This window comes from Mesoplodon mirus (genome assembly GCF_964341445.2).
Source record: "Mesoplodon mirus genome assembly, chromosome: 11".
Lineage (NCBI taxonomy): Eukaryota > Metazoa > Chordata > Mammalia > Artiodactyla > Ziphiidae > Mesoplodon > Mesoplodon mirus.
Genome location: NC_138987.1, coordinates 28,435,865 through 28,453,980, shown reverse-complemented (window position 1 = coordinate 28,453,980; position 18,116 = coordinate 28,435,865). Strand labels below are relative to the sequence as shown.

At 48.4% G+C, this 18,116-nt stretch overlaps 1 protein-coding gene across 4 annotated transcripts in view; it reads right to left on the bottom strand.

The window, feature by feature from the left end:
- The window catches only part of CHST11 (carbohydrate sulfotransferase 11), a 281,254-nt gene that overhangs the window by 54,397 nt on the left and 208,741 nt on the right, over positions 1-18,116 (bottom strand). For 2 of the 4 annotated variants that reach the window (XM_082634460.1, XM_082634461.1), the window contains exon 3: positions 7,339-7,368. The exons of the other annotated variants lie outside the window; for them this stretch is intronic. In XM_082634460.1, the coding sequence (XP_082490586.1) occupies positions 7,339-7,368 (30 nt within the window). The remainder of the gene's footprint in view (positions 1-7,338; positions 7,369-18,116) is intronic. 4 annotated transcript variants of the gene reach the window in all.

The window sequence follows — 18,116 nt, the reverse complement described above, 5'->3', positions numbered from 1 at the left end:
GGATTAAATGAGATGTGCCCAGTTAACCACTTTGTTTGAACCAGTTCACTCAGCCTCCCCAGCTCTGCCCTGAACTGGCAGAGAAACAAATCTCCCAGCATGCCTGGCAGTGGCAGTGTCATGATTCAGATAACATCTGAAAACCTCTATGAGGGCGGTGTCTGTCTCCTTCACTCTCCTGTCCCCAAAGGCACCTGGTGTGAGCCGGGCATATATCAGAGACTCAATAAACATTCATTTGTTGGCTGATGACAGAGGGAAGCAGAGAGGATGCCGTGGAGCCCATGGGGGCGCGTGGCGGGTCTGTGGGCAGTGCAGTTCACGAGCTCCCCACATATGGACTTGGGGCTTGGGACGGCCAGGAGGCAGTGCCAGGTGGCAGACAAACTCTGCTGTTTTCTGCTTACATTTTATGCATTTCTTCATTTTTCAGTTTCTTTGTCACTGACACCTGCTGCTCTGTATTGTTCTGGAGGCAAAATGTAAGGCAGAAGATATCTGGGATGCGTTATACCTCCCCACCCTGGCTGCTCTGTGGGGACGTGCCTTGTCCTTGGACCAGGACCGCCATCCCACTCCATCCTGGTGACCTTTCTCTTTCCCTACGTTCACGACTCTTGTCATTTCCTCCCCTATGGCCAGAGGCCATGAAACTATGAAGGTAAAAATGACACAATCTTTTCAACTGATGTGCCCCAGGGAGACCCCGGGGGGCCCCAATGCAGGTAACATGGGATCCTTATACCAGAGCGTCCCGGAGATGGGGAAGCTGCTCTTTATAACACAGGAGTGAGAGTGGATCCATCCCCAAAGTTACAGACGTTATTTCAAAGGAGGATCTTTAAATGGCAGAGAGAGTGGTTTTCCAGGGAGAGCCCAGCCTGGCTTCTGTGTGGTCCCAGAGGACAGCACGCGGTGGTGTGGGTTGGATGGGGGTATGGGGGAAGATGCAGCCTTGGGGGATAAAGTGCGTGACAAGCTTCGCCAGCCACTGTGCCCGCATCCTCCTGTGGCTCTTAGGTCCTCCTCTCAAGGATTCTGCCGGAGAGGCGATATCCCCTTGTTACAAAAGAAACATAGGCCAGGGAGCTGGTCCAACATCACACAGAGAGAGGGGCACAGTGGGTCCTGACGCTCCTGCTGGGGCAGCTGGCGAGTACGCCATGCCCGCTCTCAGCTCGTTCCACTGCCTCCTGACCCCTGTGAGGTAGGTGTGACCTACCCCAGTTCCCAGGGATCAGGCTCTGTGAGATGGAGGATTCTGACCCAGGTCACTCAGCCAGTCAGTGGGAGTTCAAATGCAGGTCTGCCCCTGCAAAGCCTGTGGACTCGCCCAGCCTGACTACCCGTGGACGCTGGTCAGGGGCAGGCTGGGCTCTGCGGGTGCCCCTGCCTGAGTGCCTGTCTGAAAATGGCCCGGGAGTCTCCACAGTGGAGGGGGGCACCGTGCACAAAATGGAGAAAGTAAGGATGTTCCTGAGTGGATATAAGTGTATGTGTGTGCACGCATGTGCATATTTATAACGGTGTCTGTTTATGTTGTTTCTGTGTCCGTGGATACATCAATGGGTCTGTATCTGTGTGTCACTGTGTACATGTGTGTCTGTATCTATAGGTATATATTTGTGAGTATTCCTGTGTGTTCATGTCTGTGTGTACGAGTGTGTGTTTGTGTGTGTATACAGTGTGTATGTGTCTGGGTGCATGTGTGTATGTGTCAGTGTGTGCTTGTATGTGGCTGGGTGTGTATCTGCGTGACTGTGTATATGGGTGTGCGAGTGTGTAAATAACCCCATGCATGTCAGGAGAGACTTAGGAGATTGGGTCCCCTCTACAGCAGAAAATTATTCATTTTTTTCAGTTAATAGGAAACAAAGGAATCTTTTCTTAAAGTTTGACTTTGGGGCCCCAGAATGTAAACTTTATGTAACTACGTTTACAGTCTCTGAGGGAAGAATGTGCCTTTTGAAGATCGAGCCTGAGAAAACTTAGAATTCACTGTTGAGTTCCAAACTTTTCTGACTACTCCACAGTGAGAAATAAAGTATGTCATTGCATATATATGGGATATAGGTACATGCATGTATACATTTTTCTTAAAACAATACTGACCCTTACCATGTGTAATGCACTCTGATATTTTAAATTCTTTTCTATTTCATTTTTTTAAACACCAGCTAAACTGATGTCGCAACCCACTAATGGGACATAACCTGCAGTTTGAAAAACACTGGTCTACAGTGATTCCTCCCTCCCCCAGCTCTATATAAAGCAATTTCATCCATCCATTTACCAAACAAACATAGAGCGGTTACTATGTGCCAACTACTTGTCTAGGTTCTCGGGAAACAAGTTTCCTGCCCTCCTGGCACTTTCATTCTAAAGGAGAAAAGAAACCACAAACTCCAAAACACTTAAGATAATGTCAGGTGGCAACAAAATCTCTGAAGGTAATTCAAGTGGCTGCTCAGAGAGGACTTCCCGGAGGAGGTGACCTGAGTGATGAAAAGGAGCTGGCCATGGCAAGAGGCAGGGGAGAAGGGCTATCCTGTATTTTGTCTCCAGTCTCCACTGTCAAAGGTTAGAAACTGACCTTGATTCAGACACCAGTCACGATTCTATCCATCACTCTCCAGCCCTGCTTTCCCCTCGCCTTTTAGCTGCATGTTGCCCCAAGTGCTCCATATTAGACTTTGGCAGCCCTACACTGGCGCATAGTCATTCTTTCCCTGGAACATTTCAAAATAACATTTGGATTCCATATATATGTGTTAGCATACGGTATTTGTTTTTCTCTTTCTGACTTACACACAGACATAGAGAATGGACTTGAGGACACGGGGAGGGGGAGGCGTAAGCTGGGACGAAGTGAGAGAGCGGCATGGACATACATACACTACCAAATGTAAAATAGATAGCTAGTGGGAAGTAGCCGCATAGCACAGGGAGATCAGCTCGGTGCTTTGTGACCACCTAGAGGGGTGGGATGGGGGGGTGGGAGGGAGACGCAAGAGGGAGGAGATATGGGGATATATGTATACATATAGCTGATTCACTTTGTTATACAGTAGACACTAACACACCACTGTAAAGCAATTATACTCCAATAAAGATGTTAAAATAAAATAACGTTTGGTCTGATTAATTCTGTTATTAAGACAAACTCCCTGAAGACACAGTCAATCTTGCGGAAGGTGGTTCGATTGCTCAGTGAGGCTCAGCAATGAAGGGGCAGGCGGCCAGGCAGTGGGGCTCAGAGAACACGTGCAGGAAAGCTCACGTCAAAAGCAGCAAAGATGGGGCTTCCCTGGTGGCGCAGTGGTTGGGAGTCCGTCTGCCGATGCAGGGGACACGGGTTCGTGCCCCGGTCCGGGAGGATCCCACATGCCGTGGAGCGGCTGGGCCCGTGAGCCATGGCCGCTGAGCCTGCGCGTCCGGAGCCTGTGCTCCGCAACGGGAGAGGCCACAACAGTGAGAGGCCCGCTTACCGCAAAAAAAAAAAAAAAAAAGCAGCAAAGATGGTGGGCAAGCCTCCCCCTCGAGGCTGGCATTACTTCTCCAGGGCTGTCTGCGTGGCCAGCTCCCTCTCTGCCTTAGATTCTTGCTTAAATGCCATCTGTTCAGCAAGCCTTCCCTGCACACACTACTTAAACTGCAGCCCTCCCTCCTGACTTACCTATTTGACTTGTTTATCTGGTTATCTGGCTCCTCATCTAGAATGTTAATTCTACAAGGGCCACTTTTATTCCCTAGCTAGTATACAACTGGTGCTCAAAATAAATAGCTGTTGCATGGGTCAATGAATAACACTCCCATTTACTGAGCACCTGCTATGCTCTGGGCTCTGTACCAACATGGTCTCTAGTGCTCTGAGAAATTGTGCAAGGTGTGTATTATCATTCCCATTTTAGAGATGATAAGATGAAGGCTCAGAGAGACATAATAAATGCAGTGAGTAAGTGACGGATTTGGAGCGGAAACCTGGGTCTCCCTGACTTCAAACCCACCATGATGCTTTCACTCACAAAATAAGAATGTTGCATACGAAGCGAAGTAAGTCAGAAAGAGAAAGACAAATACCATATGATATCACTTATATGTGGAATCTAAACTACAACACAAATGAACATATCTACAAGACAAAAACAGACTCACAGACATAGAGGACAGACTTGTGGTTGCCAAGGGGGAGGTGAGGGGGGAAGGGAAGGACTGCAAGTTTGGGACTAGCAGAGGCAAACTATTATCTATAGGATGGAGAGATACCAAGGTCCTACTGTATAGCACAGGGAACTATATTCAATATCTGTGATAAACCATAATGGAAAAGAATATGAACAAGAATACATATATGTATAACTGAGTCACTTTGCTCCACAGCAGAAGTGAACACAACATTGTAGACCAACAATACTTCAATAAAATTAAAAAAAAATAAGAATGTTGCATAAACCAGATGACCCAAACCAAGATCCTTCCAAAAGCAAGCTCCGTGGGCACAGAGCGCTGTTCTTTGTTTTGCCTAAAAAGGGCGTGCTGTGCATCAGCAGCAGAGATGCTTCTCTGACAAACAGCTGGGTCAACCCCTCCGAGTGGGAGGGCAGTTTCATGGTGTAGTTTTATTTATAAGCAGTTTCCATGCGTTTTGTTTTCCAACACACTGGGGCACATGGAACATAAACGGGCAGAAATTCTCACGCACTGAATACCCGCTACCGGGTGCCCTGCGGTTGAAGCTGGGCGTGCAGCTCTGCGTGCCTCTCGGGGTGGTCCTAGGGGACAAGGGGGCCCTGGGAGGGGACACAACAACCTTCCATTTCCCTCTGTACCTCAGGAACAAACAGCCAGGTCGAATTAACCAGGGGAGACCTCTGAAGGCTGGCGTTCTGGGACACCAACAGAATGGTTTTGCTTCGGGACAGCAGCTGCTTCAAATTAGAAGCTACTCTAAACAGAGCAGATTCACAAGGTTTTTCTGCCCTGGAGAGAGACCAAGAGAGACTCGGGCCACAGCCTTCATCTTCAGACTCTTTGGCGCAAAAGCTTCCAGTGGAGGGGTCAAGAAAGGGAAGGCCAGAAGCGGTGACAGCCGAGGCAGACGGTCCCAACGCACCCACCCTTCCCTGACCAGCAGCAATTCCCAGAACGCTTGGGCTGAACCTGAGCGCCCAAGGGGAGGGCAGTCAAGCCCGGCACAAAGGGATCATCTCTGCAGGGGAAGCTGCCTCCATCTGGTCACCTGCTCACTCTCCCCACGGTCTCGGCCACCCCATAAGCTTGGTCAGGGGTTCAATTCCTGCCAGGAGACCTTAGCCCTGGCTTTCCTGATGTCTGAGCTTGGAGCCAGGAAGTAAGGGTTAGGCCCTGGGGAAGGGACCCAAGCAGGGGTAGTTCCCCAGGCTGGTGGAGCAGTGACGGCAGGCAGGAGATTTTGCCTCAGAGGACGCAGAAATGATGGGCTCCCAACTGCTTCTCAAACTGTTCAGTTCTCATGGCCTGTACCAGGCGGGGTGTGCACTGCCTGACCTCTACATTTTTAGTTCAACAAACCTTTGAGTTCCCACTTGGTGCCAGGCACTGGGCCAGGCCCTGGACAGGTAGCCAGCCCATTGACCAACCTGAGAGTCTGCTATGAATTAGGCTCCGAGGATCCACGATAAGCCTGCAGCAGTAACTAAAAGCTAATGAGCCAGGCACTGTCCTAAATGCTTTTCACATGTTAACTCATTAATCCTCAAAGCATCACAAGTGATTCCTCAGAAGCTAACCACAGTGTATCTGGAGAAGCAAGACAAAGTCCAGTTGGGCGTGTGCCTGGCGTGTCCGAGGAAGCACAGGGAGCCTGGAATGAATGGGGTGGTGAGCGCCAGGCCTCCCAGGCCTCGGGGAGGACGTGGCCCTTCACAGTGAGGTGGAGGTGTGAGTGCAGGAGTGACGTGATCTGACTTATGTTCTGGAACAGCTCTGGCTAAAGCATTAGAATGTTCTTTGGTGGGGAAAAGGTTGGAAGCAAGGATAGTCCAGGCGAGACTGTAGGAAAGAGACAGCAAGAGGTGGTGGGGAGAAGCCACTGCCTTCCTGGTCTGTTTTGAAGGCAGAGCTGAGGGCAACTGTGTCTTGGCTGAACATGTGGCATGAGAAAAGAGGGTGTCCACATGGGCTCTGAGGATTCTGTCCTGAGCAGCTGGAAGGAGGGGGCTACCAGGCGCCAAGGTGGGAGATGTGAGCTGAGCGGCTTTCGGCAGCTCCTGGCATGTTAAATGTGCATCGTCCAGTGAAGACATCCAAGAAGCAGATGGGGAGACAAGACTGGAGCCCAGGGGGCCCATGTGTCAGCCAAATAATGCTCTGAACAGGAACTACCGATGCTTCATTCAACAAATACCCTATTGTGCACCTACTACGGGCTGGCACTGTTGCAGTGAATGCAGCAGGGAACAAAAAGACGGCCCCAGCCCTGCCAGTGTCCAAGAACCAGCAGGCGTGGGAGGGCATGTTGACAAGGGAAGATGCTGAGACAGCCTGAGCGGCCAGGAGATCAGCCCTGACCACACGCCTGCTGAGCGCCCCCAGGCGCCCCGGGGCCCAGGCCCCTCCCTGGGGGCAGCGCCCAGCCGCTGCTAGTGCACGAGGAGGAGGTGGACGCCAGGCTCGCGTTCCATCTGATCGGTGTCCAAGCTGCTGGAATCCATTATCGACTCTCACTGACCCGCTGTCTGCCCTTGGAAAGATACCGAAACTGCACTGTCTGAGCCAACACCAGCGAGGGCGAATAGCAGGGGACCAGTTAATGTTTCCAACATGTTTTAAGACACTGCTGGGGGCAGGGGCGATTCAGAGAAGGAGCTGAGGGACAGGGGAGAGAGACGACCTGCCGCAGTGGGCTGGTGGTCGTTCGACCTCCTGGCACAAAGGGCTGTCTGAGCCCTACCTGAAGCTTCCTGATGGACCCTGGGGAATCACCTGGGCTCAGTTCTCCAACACCCGTCCCATAGGTCTGCAGCTTCGTGTCTGTGTTCAGCGCTCAGGTTCAGGGCTGCCTGGGTTTCTGACCTCGCTAGCTGTGTGACTTTGGGCAAAGGACTCAACCTCTGTGTGCCTCAGTTTCCACATCTATAAATCAGGACTGCTGTGAACTCTCACAGAACTGCTGAGAGGATTCAGTGAAATAGTACAGAGCATGATCTAGAACAATGTCTGTCGCAGAGTAAAGCACTCCCCAACTGTTAGCAATTATTATCTACCGAGCGCCTAGAAGGTGCTGGCATTAGGGTGTCTTTGAAGTGGGCCACAGACAACTTGTAAATGGCAGGCAAAGAAGACGCTATCGTGACTTACCCAAGGTGGAGAAACTCTCTCCAACGATCTCTGAAAATGGAAGAGAGAAGAAATTCTCAGCCTGCTTGTCAAACGAATAAAAGGTGGACGTTTTAGAATCCACGGTGAGCTTGGCACCCACGTGACCATGAGCTTGGTGCAGCACGTGAACCTGTGAGTCCTGCCCGCCCCAGCCCAGCCTGGCTACTCACTCAGGAGTGAGTGTCTGCTGAGTCCACCCTGACCCAACCCCAGGAGACGTCGGCCTGGAGAAACACTGGAGCCCAGGGCTGGGGGATGGAACCATAGGACAGTCTGTGGCCAGGGTCACATGGCTGTGCCCCTGCCGTGTTCCAGCACCGCAGTGGGCGTCAGGCTCCACCTTCACTGCCCACTCTCACCAGAACTGAACATGCAGACCGGGCTTGGGGCGGCCCAGGTCCCGGCTTCCTGTCTAATTTCCTGCTGCATCCCTGACTTTCCATCCTGAAGTCTCACCTGGAGGGACCTCGCCGGTCTCTCAAAAGGCTGACCATTCCTGAATGCTGCACCTTGAGCCTCTGCTAGATTCCTGCATGATAGGGAGCTCCATTCACCCAGGTAGCTCAGCCCACCATCCCAGCTCTAATCATCACCAGACCCCTCTTATACTACAAGGACAGCCCACCCACGGTGTGCCTGAGGGGCACGCTTCACACAAAGTGGCAGTCTTCTGGTTTCAACCTCAGTGATTTGTTTTTGCCTGGTTTTCAAGAATGCTGGGGAGGAAAACGGCTTATTATAGGAAAAGAAGATTTTCAGACACATCAGAAGAAATGATCCCATCACTTGAATGGAGAGGATTGGAGGTGGTAGAAGAAGCAGGGGACTTGTGGGCAGAAGGACTTGAGTTTGGATTCACTTGGTCAACCCTGGACTCAGCCTTTGAGACTCCGCTTCTCCCTGTGTCAAATGGAGTAGTTATAAAGATGAAATGAGACCACACGTGTAACGAACGTGTAATGGGACTAGACCGTGGAAGGCAGTTAGCATTATTATTAGGATTGCTGTTATTCTTGTTACATTCTGCCTGGCCAGCCCCTCGGACTCTTCCTTTTTGGATCTTATGACTGCTTACACCCTTAATCTTTTTGCTATGCCATTTTCCCTAAAAGCTGCTATAATGGGGGGAAAACTTTCTCTCTCTGGAATATGGGGCGATATCCCAATAATGGCTGGCCCAGCGTGGGTATGGAATAAAGGTTTTGAAAATGAAATCAATAGCATAATCATATATATATATGAATTATGATATATAATTAATTATATATAATAATATACTACCAGGTGCCAGGTACCGTGCTAATTGCTTTGCATACATTATTTTCATGTAACCCTCTCCATCTTACAGGAGTTAATTATTAGCATTTTCCCCATTTTACAGATGAGGAAAATTAGGTACTGGGTTAACTTGCCCAAAGTTACATAACCAGTAAGATGCGGGGGGAGGGGTGTGAACCTAGATGATCTGGCTTCGTTAATTGCCCTTTTGACCACCACATGGCCTCATGAATATATAATTTTCAGTGCAAATGTAGGAGCGGGAAAACAACCTCACTGATGTTTAATCTGATATTGCTAGCGTTGAGTCATTAATTACGTGTGATGGGATAAAAATGAATAATAAATTCTAGAAGTTATGTGGGGACAGCTGTAAGAAAGACGGGCAATTGCAGCAAGACTATTCCTGGTTCTAAGTGAGACCAAGAGGCAATCTGGGAAGGGCTGCAACAGAAGATGAAACTATAGAGGGTTCCCAGTGGGCTTCTGACCCCACCGCTCAGTAAGCTGGGGACACCATTACTTCCTGCCCCCAGTGAGCAATGTTTTGCAGTCCCTGGAAGTAGAGAACTAAAATCCTTTTTCCAACTCACTGAAGAGATCTAACTGGAAGCAGATAACAGGGCTCCGGTTACTCTGCTTATTTTACACATGAGAAAACTTGAGGCCCAGGGAAGTGAAACAGCTTGTCTGAGGTCCCACAGTAGATAAGAGGAAGCCATGTGTTAGTGATCAACCTCATTCATTCATTCATCCAGCAGACACTTAATGAACACCGACTGTCTGAAATTTACCGGGAGGCAAGCACCCTGTTCTCCGTGACTCAACAATGCAGACCAGCGCCGTCCCACAGAGATGTAATGCGAGCCACACTAGTACTTTACAGTATTCTGGAAGCCACATCAAGAGTAAAAAGGAACAGGTGAAATCAACCATTTACTTAACTCAGTAGATCCAAAATATAATTGTTGTAATATGTCATTAATATGTGACAAATATTAACGAGGGATTTTCCTTTTTGCGGGTACCAAGTCTTTGAAATTCAGTGTGTATTTTGCACATCTCACTTTGGACTGACCACAGTGAGCTTCTAAAATACAGCCCGGTCATTTAGGGTGCCTAATAGGGACTGACCAGATAGCAAGTGAGGACTCTTCTCTAATTCATATGGACTAGGACAAGCTTGATCTGAAATAAAGACGACATTTGATAACATTCAGTAGAATTACTTTGAAAAATAGAGTAAACGCAAAAGAGTGCTTGCTTGAGATAAGATTTCCTGATTAAAAAGTCATTGGCACACACTACGTTAAACTCTTTAAAAACTAATTCGTTTTCTTAAGATTAAACAAACCTTCAATCATGTCTCCGGCACTAATTTGCTCATCAGAAAACTTCCTCAACAAACAAGGGACAGTTGGGTGGCGGTGGTACCTGTGCTGAACAGGTAAGTGCAGCAATGAAGGAGTTGGGAGACATTCATTAAAAGCTTTAATTAAGCACCTTCTATATGCCAGACACGGCCCTCAGCCCTGAGGCTACAGAGGTGAATGAGGACGGGTCATGCTCTGGAAGAGTTTGCACAGTAGCTGGCAAGATGGGTAATGATGTGCAAAGCTCTATGGGAACATAGGAGGGAAAAGACCAGTTCTGCCTCAGAGCACTGGGAAAGCTCCTCAGACAGGAATTGAGCTGAGCCTCAAGCGACCACAAAGTGTTTAACAGGTGGAGACCTGGAACCTTGGCAGAGGGAGCGAGAACACTGTCAGAACTGTGGGCAAGGAGATTGGATGCCTGGGGTGGGGTGGAGAAGGTGGAAAGGATGCTGGGGAAAGGGGCTGGAGCTGGGATGGAGAAATGCCTTGAAGGCCAGGCTAAGGCATTTGGATTCGGTCCAGCAGGTAGGTAACAGGAGCCATAACTGTAGTTACAGGGTTGCACACAGCAGGGCTTCAGTCAATGATGGATGAATAAATGGGTTGATAAATGATTGTAGGAAATGAATGGAAGTCTTAAAAGGGGGTGGGGTGGGTATTGAAGCCGGGAAGCCAGTGAGGTCGAGGGGCAGCTGTCCAGCTGAGAGGCAGGTAATGAGACTTGGACCAAGTGCTGACAGCAGATGGGAGATGAAGCACAGATGTTTTCAAATGACCCAGAGGAAGAAAATCCAGAGTTGGTGAAATTGCTGTAGGGAGTCACCCTTCACTTGGCTAAAGCCAATACGCGATGCTGTTGTGCTAGAGGCTGAAAAGTCCCAGGAAAAAGAGAAGAGGCTCACGAAGCCAGAATGTCTAAGAGCCCCGTGGAAGGAAGATGCTGAATCCTGGGATTTACAAAGCATTCCTTTTCGTGGGCAGGCTGATGACACTTCTGTGCCAGCTCCTCATTTTCTCCCTTATTTTACAATTTTTTCAATAGAGAGGTCATTCATTTGGTAAGAAATGCAAAACATCTGCCAAATCAAGTGGCTGGGAGGACACAGGGAAACAGGAGCCCTCGCCCACTGCTGGTGGGTGTCTTGACACACAGACAGTAGGGAGACTCTTGCACTTGTGCATCTGGAGGTGGACATGCACCAGAATGTTCAAACCAGTGTTGTTTCTAATGACGCAAAATTGGAAGCAACCCATGTTTCTATCTATAGAGAGATGGATAAATAAAATGTGGTATTGTCATACGAAGGATAATGATACAGCAATTAAACTAAGAGATCCATGGGGCTGTACCTCAAAACACAAGGTTGAGTGGAACAGGCAAACTGAAGGATAATATACTCAGGCTGATAGTACCTATATGAACTGTGGACACACACAGCTATACTATATATATATAGTATATATAGCTATACTATATATACACACAGTAGAAGTTAAAGTGTGAAAACACAGACTGGGATTTACATAGTATATTCATAATAGGAGGCTGAGAGGAGGGAGATGAGGAGGAGGTTCCAAAGAGATTTCTATGTTGATGACGATTTATTTCTATTATGTGGCAGACCTATAAGAGCTGAAGCAAAGACGCCAAAATGTTATATTCATTAATTTGGGATGGTGAGTGAAAGAGTGTTTATTATATCATTTGCTTTATCTTCAAAGATTTTCCAAATTGGGAAAAAGAAAAGAAAGGAAGGGAGAGGGAGAGGGAGAGAGGGAAGGAGAAGAAAGGTAGAGTGGGAGGGAACCAAGCAGGAGACTTGAGAAACTGTTCTGTGAGCCCTACCAACTAGGGTCTTCACACAGCAAAGGGGGTGCAGATGGTGATTTAACATATTTAGAGGTTCCCCTGGGGTCTACTGTTTTGTGTACACTCAGAATGACTGCTCTGGCAAAGGCTAAATAAACTCCTTTCCCATGTGTCCCTTTCTCAGCCCTGCACCACTGCCAAAATAGGGTGTGTGTGTGGGGGTCACATCATTTATTTACACAAGGTCCTCCATACACGTACACCTCCACTAATGTTATTCAACCCGTCAGCTCCTCCCAGGCTGTCCCACTGTTCCCAGCAGTCCAGGCACATGACTTCACAGCCAAGTGTCACATCCAAGTCACCCCTGTATGTGGCAACACCGGGTGTGCACAAGAAAGGGGAACTGTGATGGGACACATGAGGGCTGCTTCTGAAGAGTGGATGCCTTCCCCCACTTCTGGCCAAGTGCTCTGGGGGAAAAGAACTTTTAAAATGATTTAATAGTAAGTTAAAGCACAGGAGGGGTAGAATTGAGCACAAGGAAGCATTCTTATCACTAGTTCCAAAACAAGACTGAAGTAGCTGCCTGGCGCTCCTTTTTCTGCCAGCAACGGTGCCTTAGTCTCTTTTATGTCTCCCGGGCTCTGCAGAGTAGGTGCTCAGGAAATGCTTGCTCAAGAAGTGGAACTACATGGCCACACACATGCACATACACATACGTGTGTTTGAGAACTATGTTTCTGTTTTCATAAGTTTGATCTCTCTTAATGGGGCAATGTCACCTAATGATTAAGGATGTTGATTCTGGAACAAAACTGCCTAGGTTCTTGGAGCAGACATGGCACCTTCTCTTTGCTCAGTACCTTCACCTCATAGCATCTTGAAGAGTTGAGCCCTTAGCACAGCAAGATAAGGCCCTTAGCACAGTAGCTGGTACATAAGAAGCACTCACTAACTATTAGCAATTTTCACTAGTTAGTCCTCACGGTAAACCAGGTGGACAGGCAATACCATGTCCCTTTTACAGATGGGCAATGGGCTTCCCTGGTGGCGCAGTGGTTGAGAGTCCGCCTGCCTATGCAGGGGACACGGGTTCATGCCCCCGTCTGGGAAGATCCCACGTGCCGCGGAGTGGCTGGGTCCGTGAGCCATGGCCGCTGGGCCTGCGCGTCTGGAGCCTGTGCTCCGCAGCGGGAGAGGCCACAACAGTGAGAGGCCCGCGTACCGCAAAAAAAAAAAAAAAAAAAAAAAAAAAAAAAAAAAAAAATACAGATGGGCAAAACTGAGGTTCAAAGCAGTCCTGTTACCTGCTCAAAGTTACACAATTTACTGGTAAGTGACAATGCCAGGATCTGAGGGCAGCTCATCTATTTCCAAAGAACTCCCCATACTCTTTGCTGTTGCAATTTCCCAAGAGCTGATTCAAGGACCAACAATTTCCAGAATCTTCTCTGGCTGCTTTGTCTCCCACCCAACAAAGGGTCTGATGGGAACTCTCTCAGCCAAGTGGAAACTCCCGACTTCTGTGGCGTGGAGGCCTGGAATCTGACTCAGGCCCGGGGAACTCTAATTCCCACATCAAAGCTGAGACCTGAAAAATCGTTCTGACTAAGTGCACATAGAGGGCAGAAAGTTCTGAGGCAAAAGGAAGACACCAATGGGCTTTAATCACTCCCCACTCACCCCAGGACTGATGCCAGAGATGAAGGCTTTGGTGACATCTCAGTCTTTTTATCCCTGGAGTTCAAAGAACCTCATACCCATTCTGCCACATTCAGGCTTCATTTTCTTGAAGTAAACATGATCCCAGGTAGAACCCTGGCTGGTGACTCTGGTGAAGGCACACCCTACATCACATTCATTCCCTCCACCACGGCGGCATCAGGACAGGGGCTTGTGCTCGGAAATGACCACCAAAAACAGACTCACAAAGTATCTGTGAATAGTGTCCTGGCTACCAGGTATAGCTCTGATCTCTCAGAGCCTGGGGCAGTTCCTGGCACAGAATAAGTGTGTGATGAGTGCTGAATAAGAGGAAAGGGGATCTAACCAGTGGATTCTCACTGGGTCTTCACAGCAGCCTTGGGAAGTAGGGGGTTATCATCTGTATTTTACAGGTTTAGGAAACTGAGATTCGGGGAGGGTTAGAGGCTTGTCAGAGCCTCACGGCTGCTGCGTGGGTGCAGAGATGAGCTTGAACACAGGGCTGACGGGTCTTTAGATTTTGAGCTGTGTCATGTCCTTGATACTACACCACCGTCTATATAATACACGGCAAAGCTTTCTGACAAATAGATATGCCAGTTAAACCTGGGCAATATGGTAAATGTGGCAATAACCACCCAGGGCCAAATCCAATCAGCTGCCCCTTTTCTTTGGTCCTAGGGCTAAGAATGATTTTCATATTTTAAATGATTACACTTACATGGTTATATAAGTTCCCACACAATAACCTCAATTTTGCCTCTTGGCCCACAGAGCCTACAATGTTTACTATCTGGACCTTTAAGAAAATGTCTCCAGACCCCTGATATAAACCACATCTTATTTTATTCGAGGTCCCAGAGCCTAGGGGTGTGCCTGGGGCCAGAGCCAGAGATGTCCTCTCTGGACTCAGGCCTAGCTATCCCTCCAAGGTCAGCTCTCACCACAACACACTAGGCTCTGCCTGCCGCACTCCTCATCCATCAGTATCAGTGGAGTTGCCCCTTCCTCCAGGAAGCCCTCTTTGATTCCCAGAGACCAAATAAGCGGCCTTACTCTGTGCCACCATTTTTTCCCCAGCCCTCTGTAACCCACACATGCTGGCACGTGGCAGACTGCATTAGCGCTGCCACTTTCTCGTCTCCCACGCCCTGAGCCCCAGACTCCACGAGGGCAGGCGCCATTCTGTCAGGGGCAAGAAACAGTGCCATTTAGGTGATCACACACCCTGGTTTCTAGGATGGCCCCAGCTCACGCCTGTTGACCTGTATAAGTATTCATGATGCCCCTTTCATTCTCACAAGCACCCCAGTCTGGAGGATAAATCACATTGCCATCCTATGTACTGAAGAGGAGCTTAAGTGTACAGCTTTGGGGTCAAGTCAGAGCTCTTCCACTTTCTAGCGGTGTGGCAATGGATAAATGACTTAACTTCTCTGTGTCTCAATTTCCTCCCCTGTAAAACGGAAATAATAATAGTGTTTACATCATAGGTTTGTTGTGAGGATTCAATGAGCTAATATATATAAAACACTTAGAACAGTCCCTGAAAAACTGCAGATACTACGTAAGGATGAGCTGTTGCCATTGGTCACACTGAATCCCCGATGAGCAACACACGTCTTGTCCTGGTAGACTGTCACACACACACTGCCTGGATGAATAACGCCTGACCTCAGAGGTGGGGCAAAGCCAAACCCAAGGTCCAGCTTCACAGAGCTGGTCAGGGAGCATTCAGGCCAACAGCCTCATCCTCCGGCTTCCCGCTCCAAGGACCAAGGAGGGTGTAACTCCATAAGTCATTCCTGGTCCCCTCTTACCTTTCTGGATGTAGGCACTGCTTTCAGCTTGATTAAAGTCCTCCCAGACTATTTTCTGTACATTTCTATGCCTCTATCATAAGTGTGCCCACAGAAAATATACTGCAACTGTCTTGTGGTATATGGTATTGGACTGAAAGAATTTTTTAGCTACTTGCTTTTTTTCTTCAACAGTAGGATATGACTTTTATTAGATTAGATCTACCTTGTTCTTCCTAATTGTTGCATCGTAGTTCATAGTTTGCATAGAACACAGTTTATTTAGCTATCTGAACAATCCTCTATTATAAACGGTGCCTAGGACCACAATGAATATCTTGGTGAGGCCTCTTTATGCCTGGGGAAATTTTCCAAGATACTCCTCTCTCTCTTTTTTTTTTTTTTTGCGGTATGTGGGCCTCTCACTGTTGTGGCCTCTCCCATTGCGGAGCATAGGCTCCGGACACGCAGGCCCAGCGGCCATGGCTCACGGGCCCAGCCACTCCGCGGCATGTGGGATCTTCCCGGACCGGGGCACGAACCCGTGTCCCCTGCATTGGCAGGCGGACTCTCAACCACTGCGCCACCAGGGAAGCCCACTCCTCTCTCTTTTAAAGCAGGCTGTTTCTCACTGTTTGCTCCATGACTGGCCAGAAGAAGGCTTTGGATGTTGGTTTTAATACTTCCCTTTTTCACAAGTTAAAAGTCAACTTTTACTCCTACCTAAGAGGAAACAATAGTGAAGATAACATTAAAAAAAAAAGTAACAATAGTTTTAGCTAATTGAAAAGAAAACTACAAATAAAGTGATTCAACCCTCAGAATGCACAAAAGATGCGACTAGAAAGGAATGTCTCGATTTTCAAGGCCCCCCCATACATACTCTCTGGAATGCCAACTCCCCTTGAATAGCAAGCTATTAACCGATTCTCACCTTATTTATAGGCACCGTGTTATTTTAATGAAAACGAAATCTTGCTTGCTCTTTCTTTCCAGTCCTTTCTCTGCTCAATTGATTTCCTGTGGCTACATGGGAATCATTTATATTTGAATCTTCACCTGAGTCCCCCAAGACTTTGAGCCCACCTGAATGGGGAGATAATCACTCTTAGCCAAATTAAAAATGCTCTTGAGAACTTCTGGCAGACTCATCCAGCTTCCCACACGGAATCTATCCTGTTGTGACCTAAATTGTGATTTCTGCACAGTGGTATTAAAGCAAAAATATACGGTAGGATTTTGTGAAAGTGGTATGTATGGGGGTGGGGGGGTGGTAAAGAGAGGTGGAGAGAGAGACCTTCTCAGGAGAGAGGGCTGGGAAGCCCGTTCAGGGGCAGAGCTGGGGGCAGGGACACAACTGGACACAGATGGTGCCTCTGCTGGCCTGTGTCTTCCCGATGATGGTCTTCCTGGGGCTTTGCCTCTCCCAGGGTGGCTCAAACCTCTCCGCCATGTTAAAGGCCGGGTGTCTCCCCCGCCCACTCCAGCCTTGGGATGTCTCGGGCACTGATGTTACACAGCACTTACCACAGTGCCAAGCACAGAGAAGCATATCAAATAAATATAGTTACTGTTATTCATCATGTAATCAGAGCGAGTGCTCCAGAAAAGGTTGTTAAATGAATCATGAACGAACTAGGCTCACTTAGCTTCCTGGCGGTGAGTCTTGCCCCAGTCTTAACCAGGACACAGCACACAGACGAGGCTCTCATGGGGCTGCTCCACATGGGCTAGGACAGTCACCGGCCCCGCCTTCAGAAGCAGACGAAGCTTCCGCTGTGATGCTAGCCGAAGGAAGCATGTTTGTTGTAGGGGGCAGCAATTGATGTACAGCCCTGAGTTTGCAGGTTGGGGAGGGAGGAAGTTTGGTTGGGGCCAAATCAAGGACCAGGACGAGAGCGCCAGCAATTTCTCCGAACCCGCTTTTCTAACAGCAAACCGCTTCATCCACAGTTAAAGCCCAGCAGAATGAGTCACCTGAATGCTTGCATCTCATTTGCAAAATGGAAGGATGGGAGCCACGGGTCTCCAAGGTTCCCTTCTGCTGTGAGAGCCTTAAAGCCACACAGGGTCCCCAGTTTACAGACACGGAGATAACCACACACCTTTGTGTTTTCCGAGAATTATAAGGCCCGTCAGATGCCATGCTGGGAAGTGACACACGGAAAACATGACCACACTGCTGCCAAACTCAAGTGTGAACTCCTACCCCTCTACATACTGGCTGCGAGCAGGAAATACAGAACGACAACCCCACCTCCTACCCACCAGCAATAAACAGGAGGAAATGTGGTTGCAGTGTGATGACAGTGGCTCGTGGACCAGAAGACGGCATCTGAGTTATTTCTCAATCTCAAATCTAAAACTGCGAAGAAAATTTTTCTTGGGTGCTGTCTGGAATGTGACAGTTCGGGGCAGAAAAGTCCATTTCCTTGAAAGGAATATTGAGCTCAACTGACCTGGGTATCCATCCTCCCATCTCACCTCACAGCATCTGTCCACTTCCAGAAGTTGTCTAAAGACCACCCTGGGATCAAAGCCTTGCCCCTGCTTTCTAGCTGTGACTGTGGGTGAGTTCTGAAGCTCTTTGGCCTCAGCTTCTTCATCTGTAAAATGGGGATCTCACAGCATCTACTTAATGGGATGGTTGGAGGGTAAAATGAGATAGATAATCCAAGTAAAGCATCTGGCATAGTGTGGTACACAGCAAGTGCCCAGTAAATGCAAGTCATTATTATGAGTCATGATTACTTCTGTGCTATCTAGGATTTATATACATTTACTTAG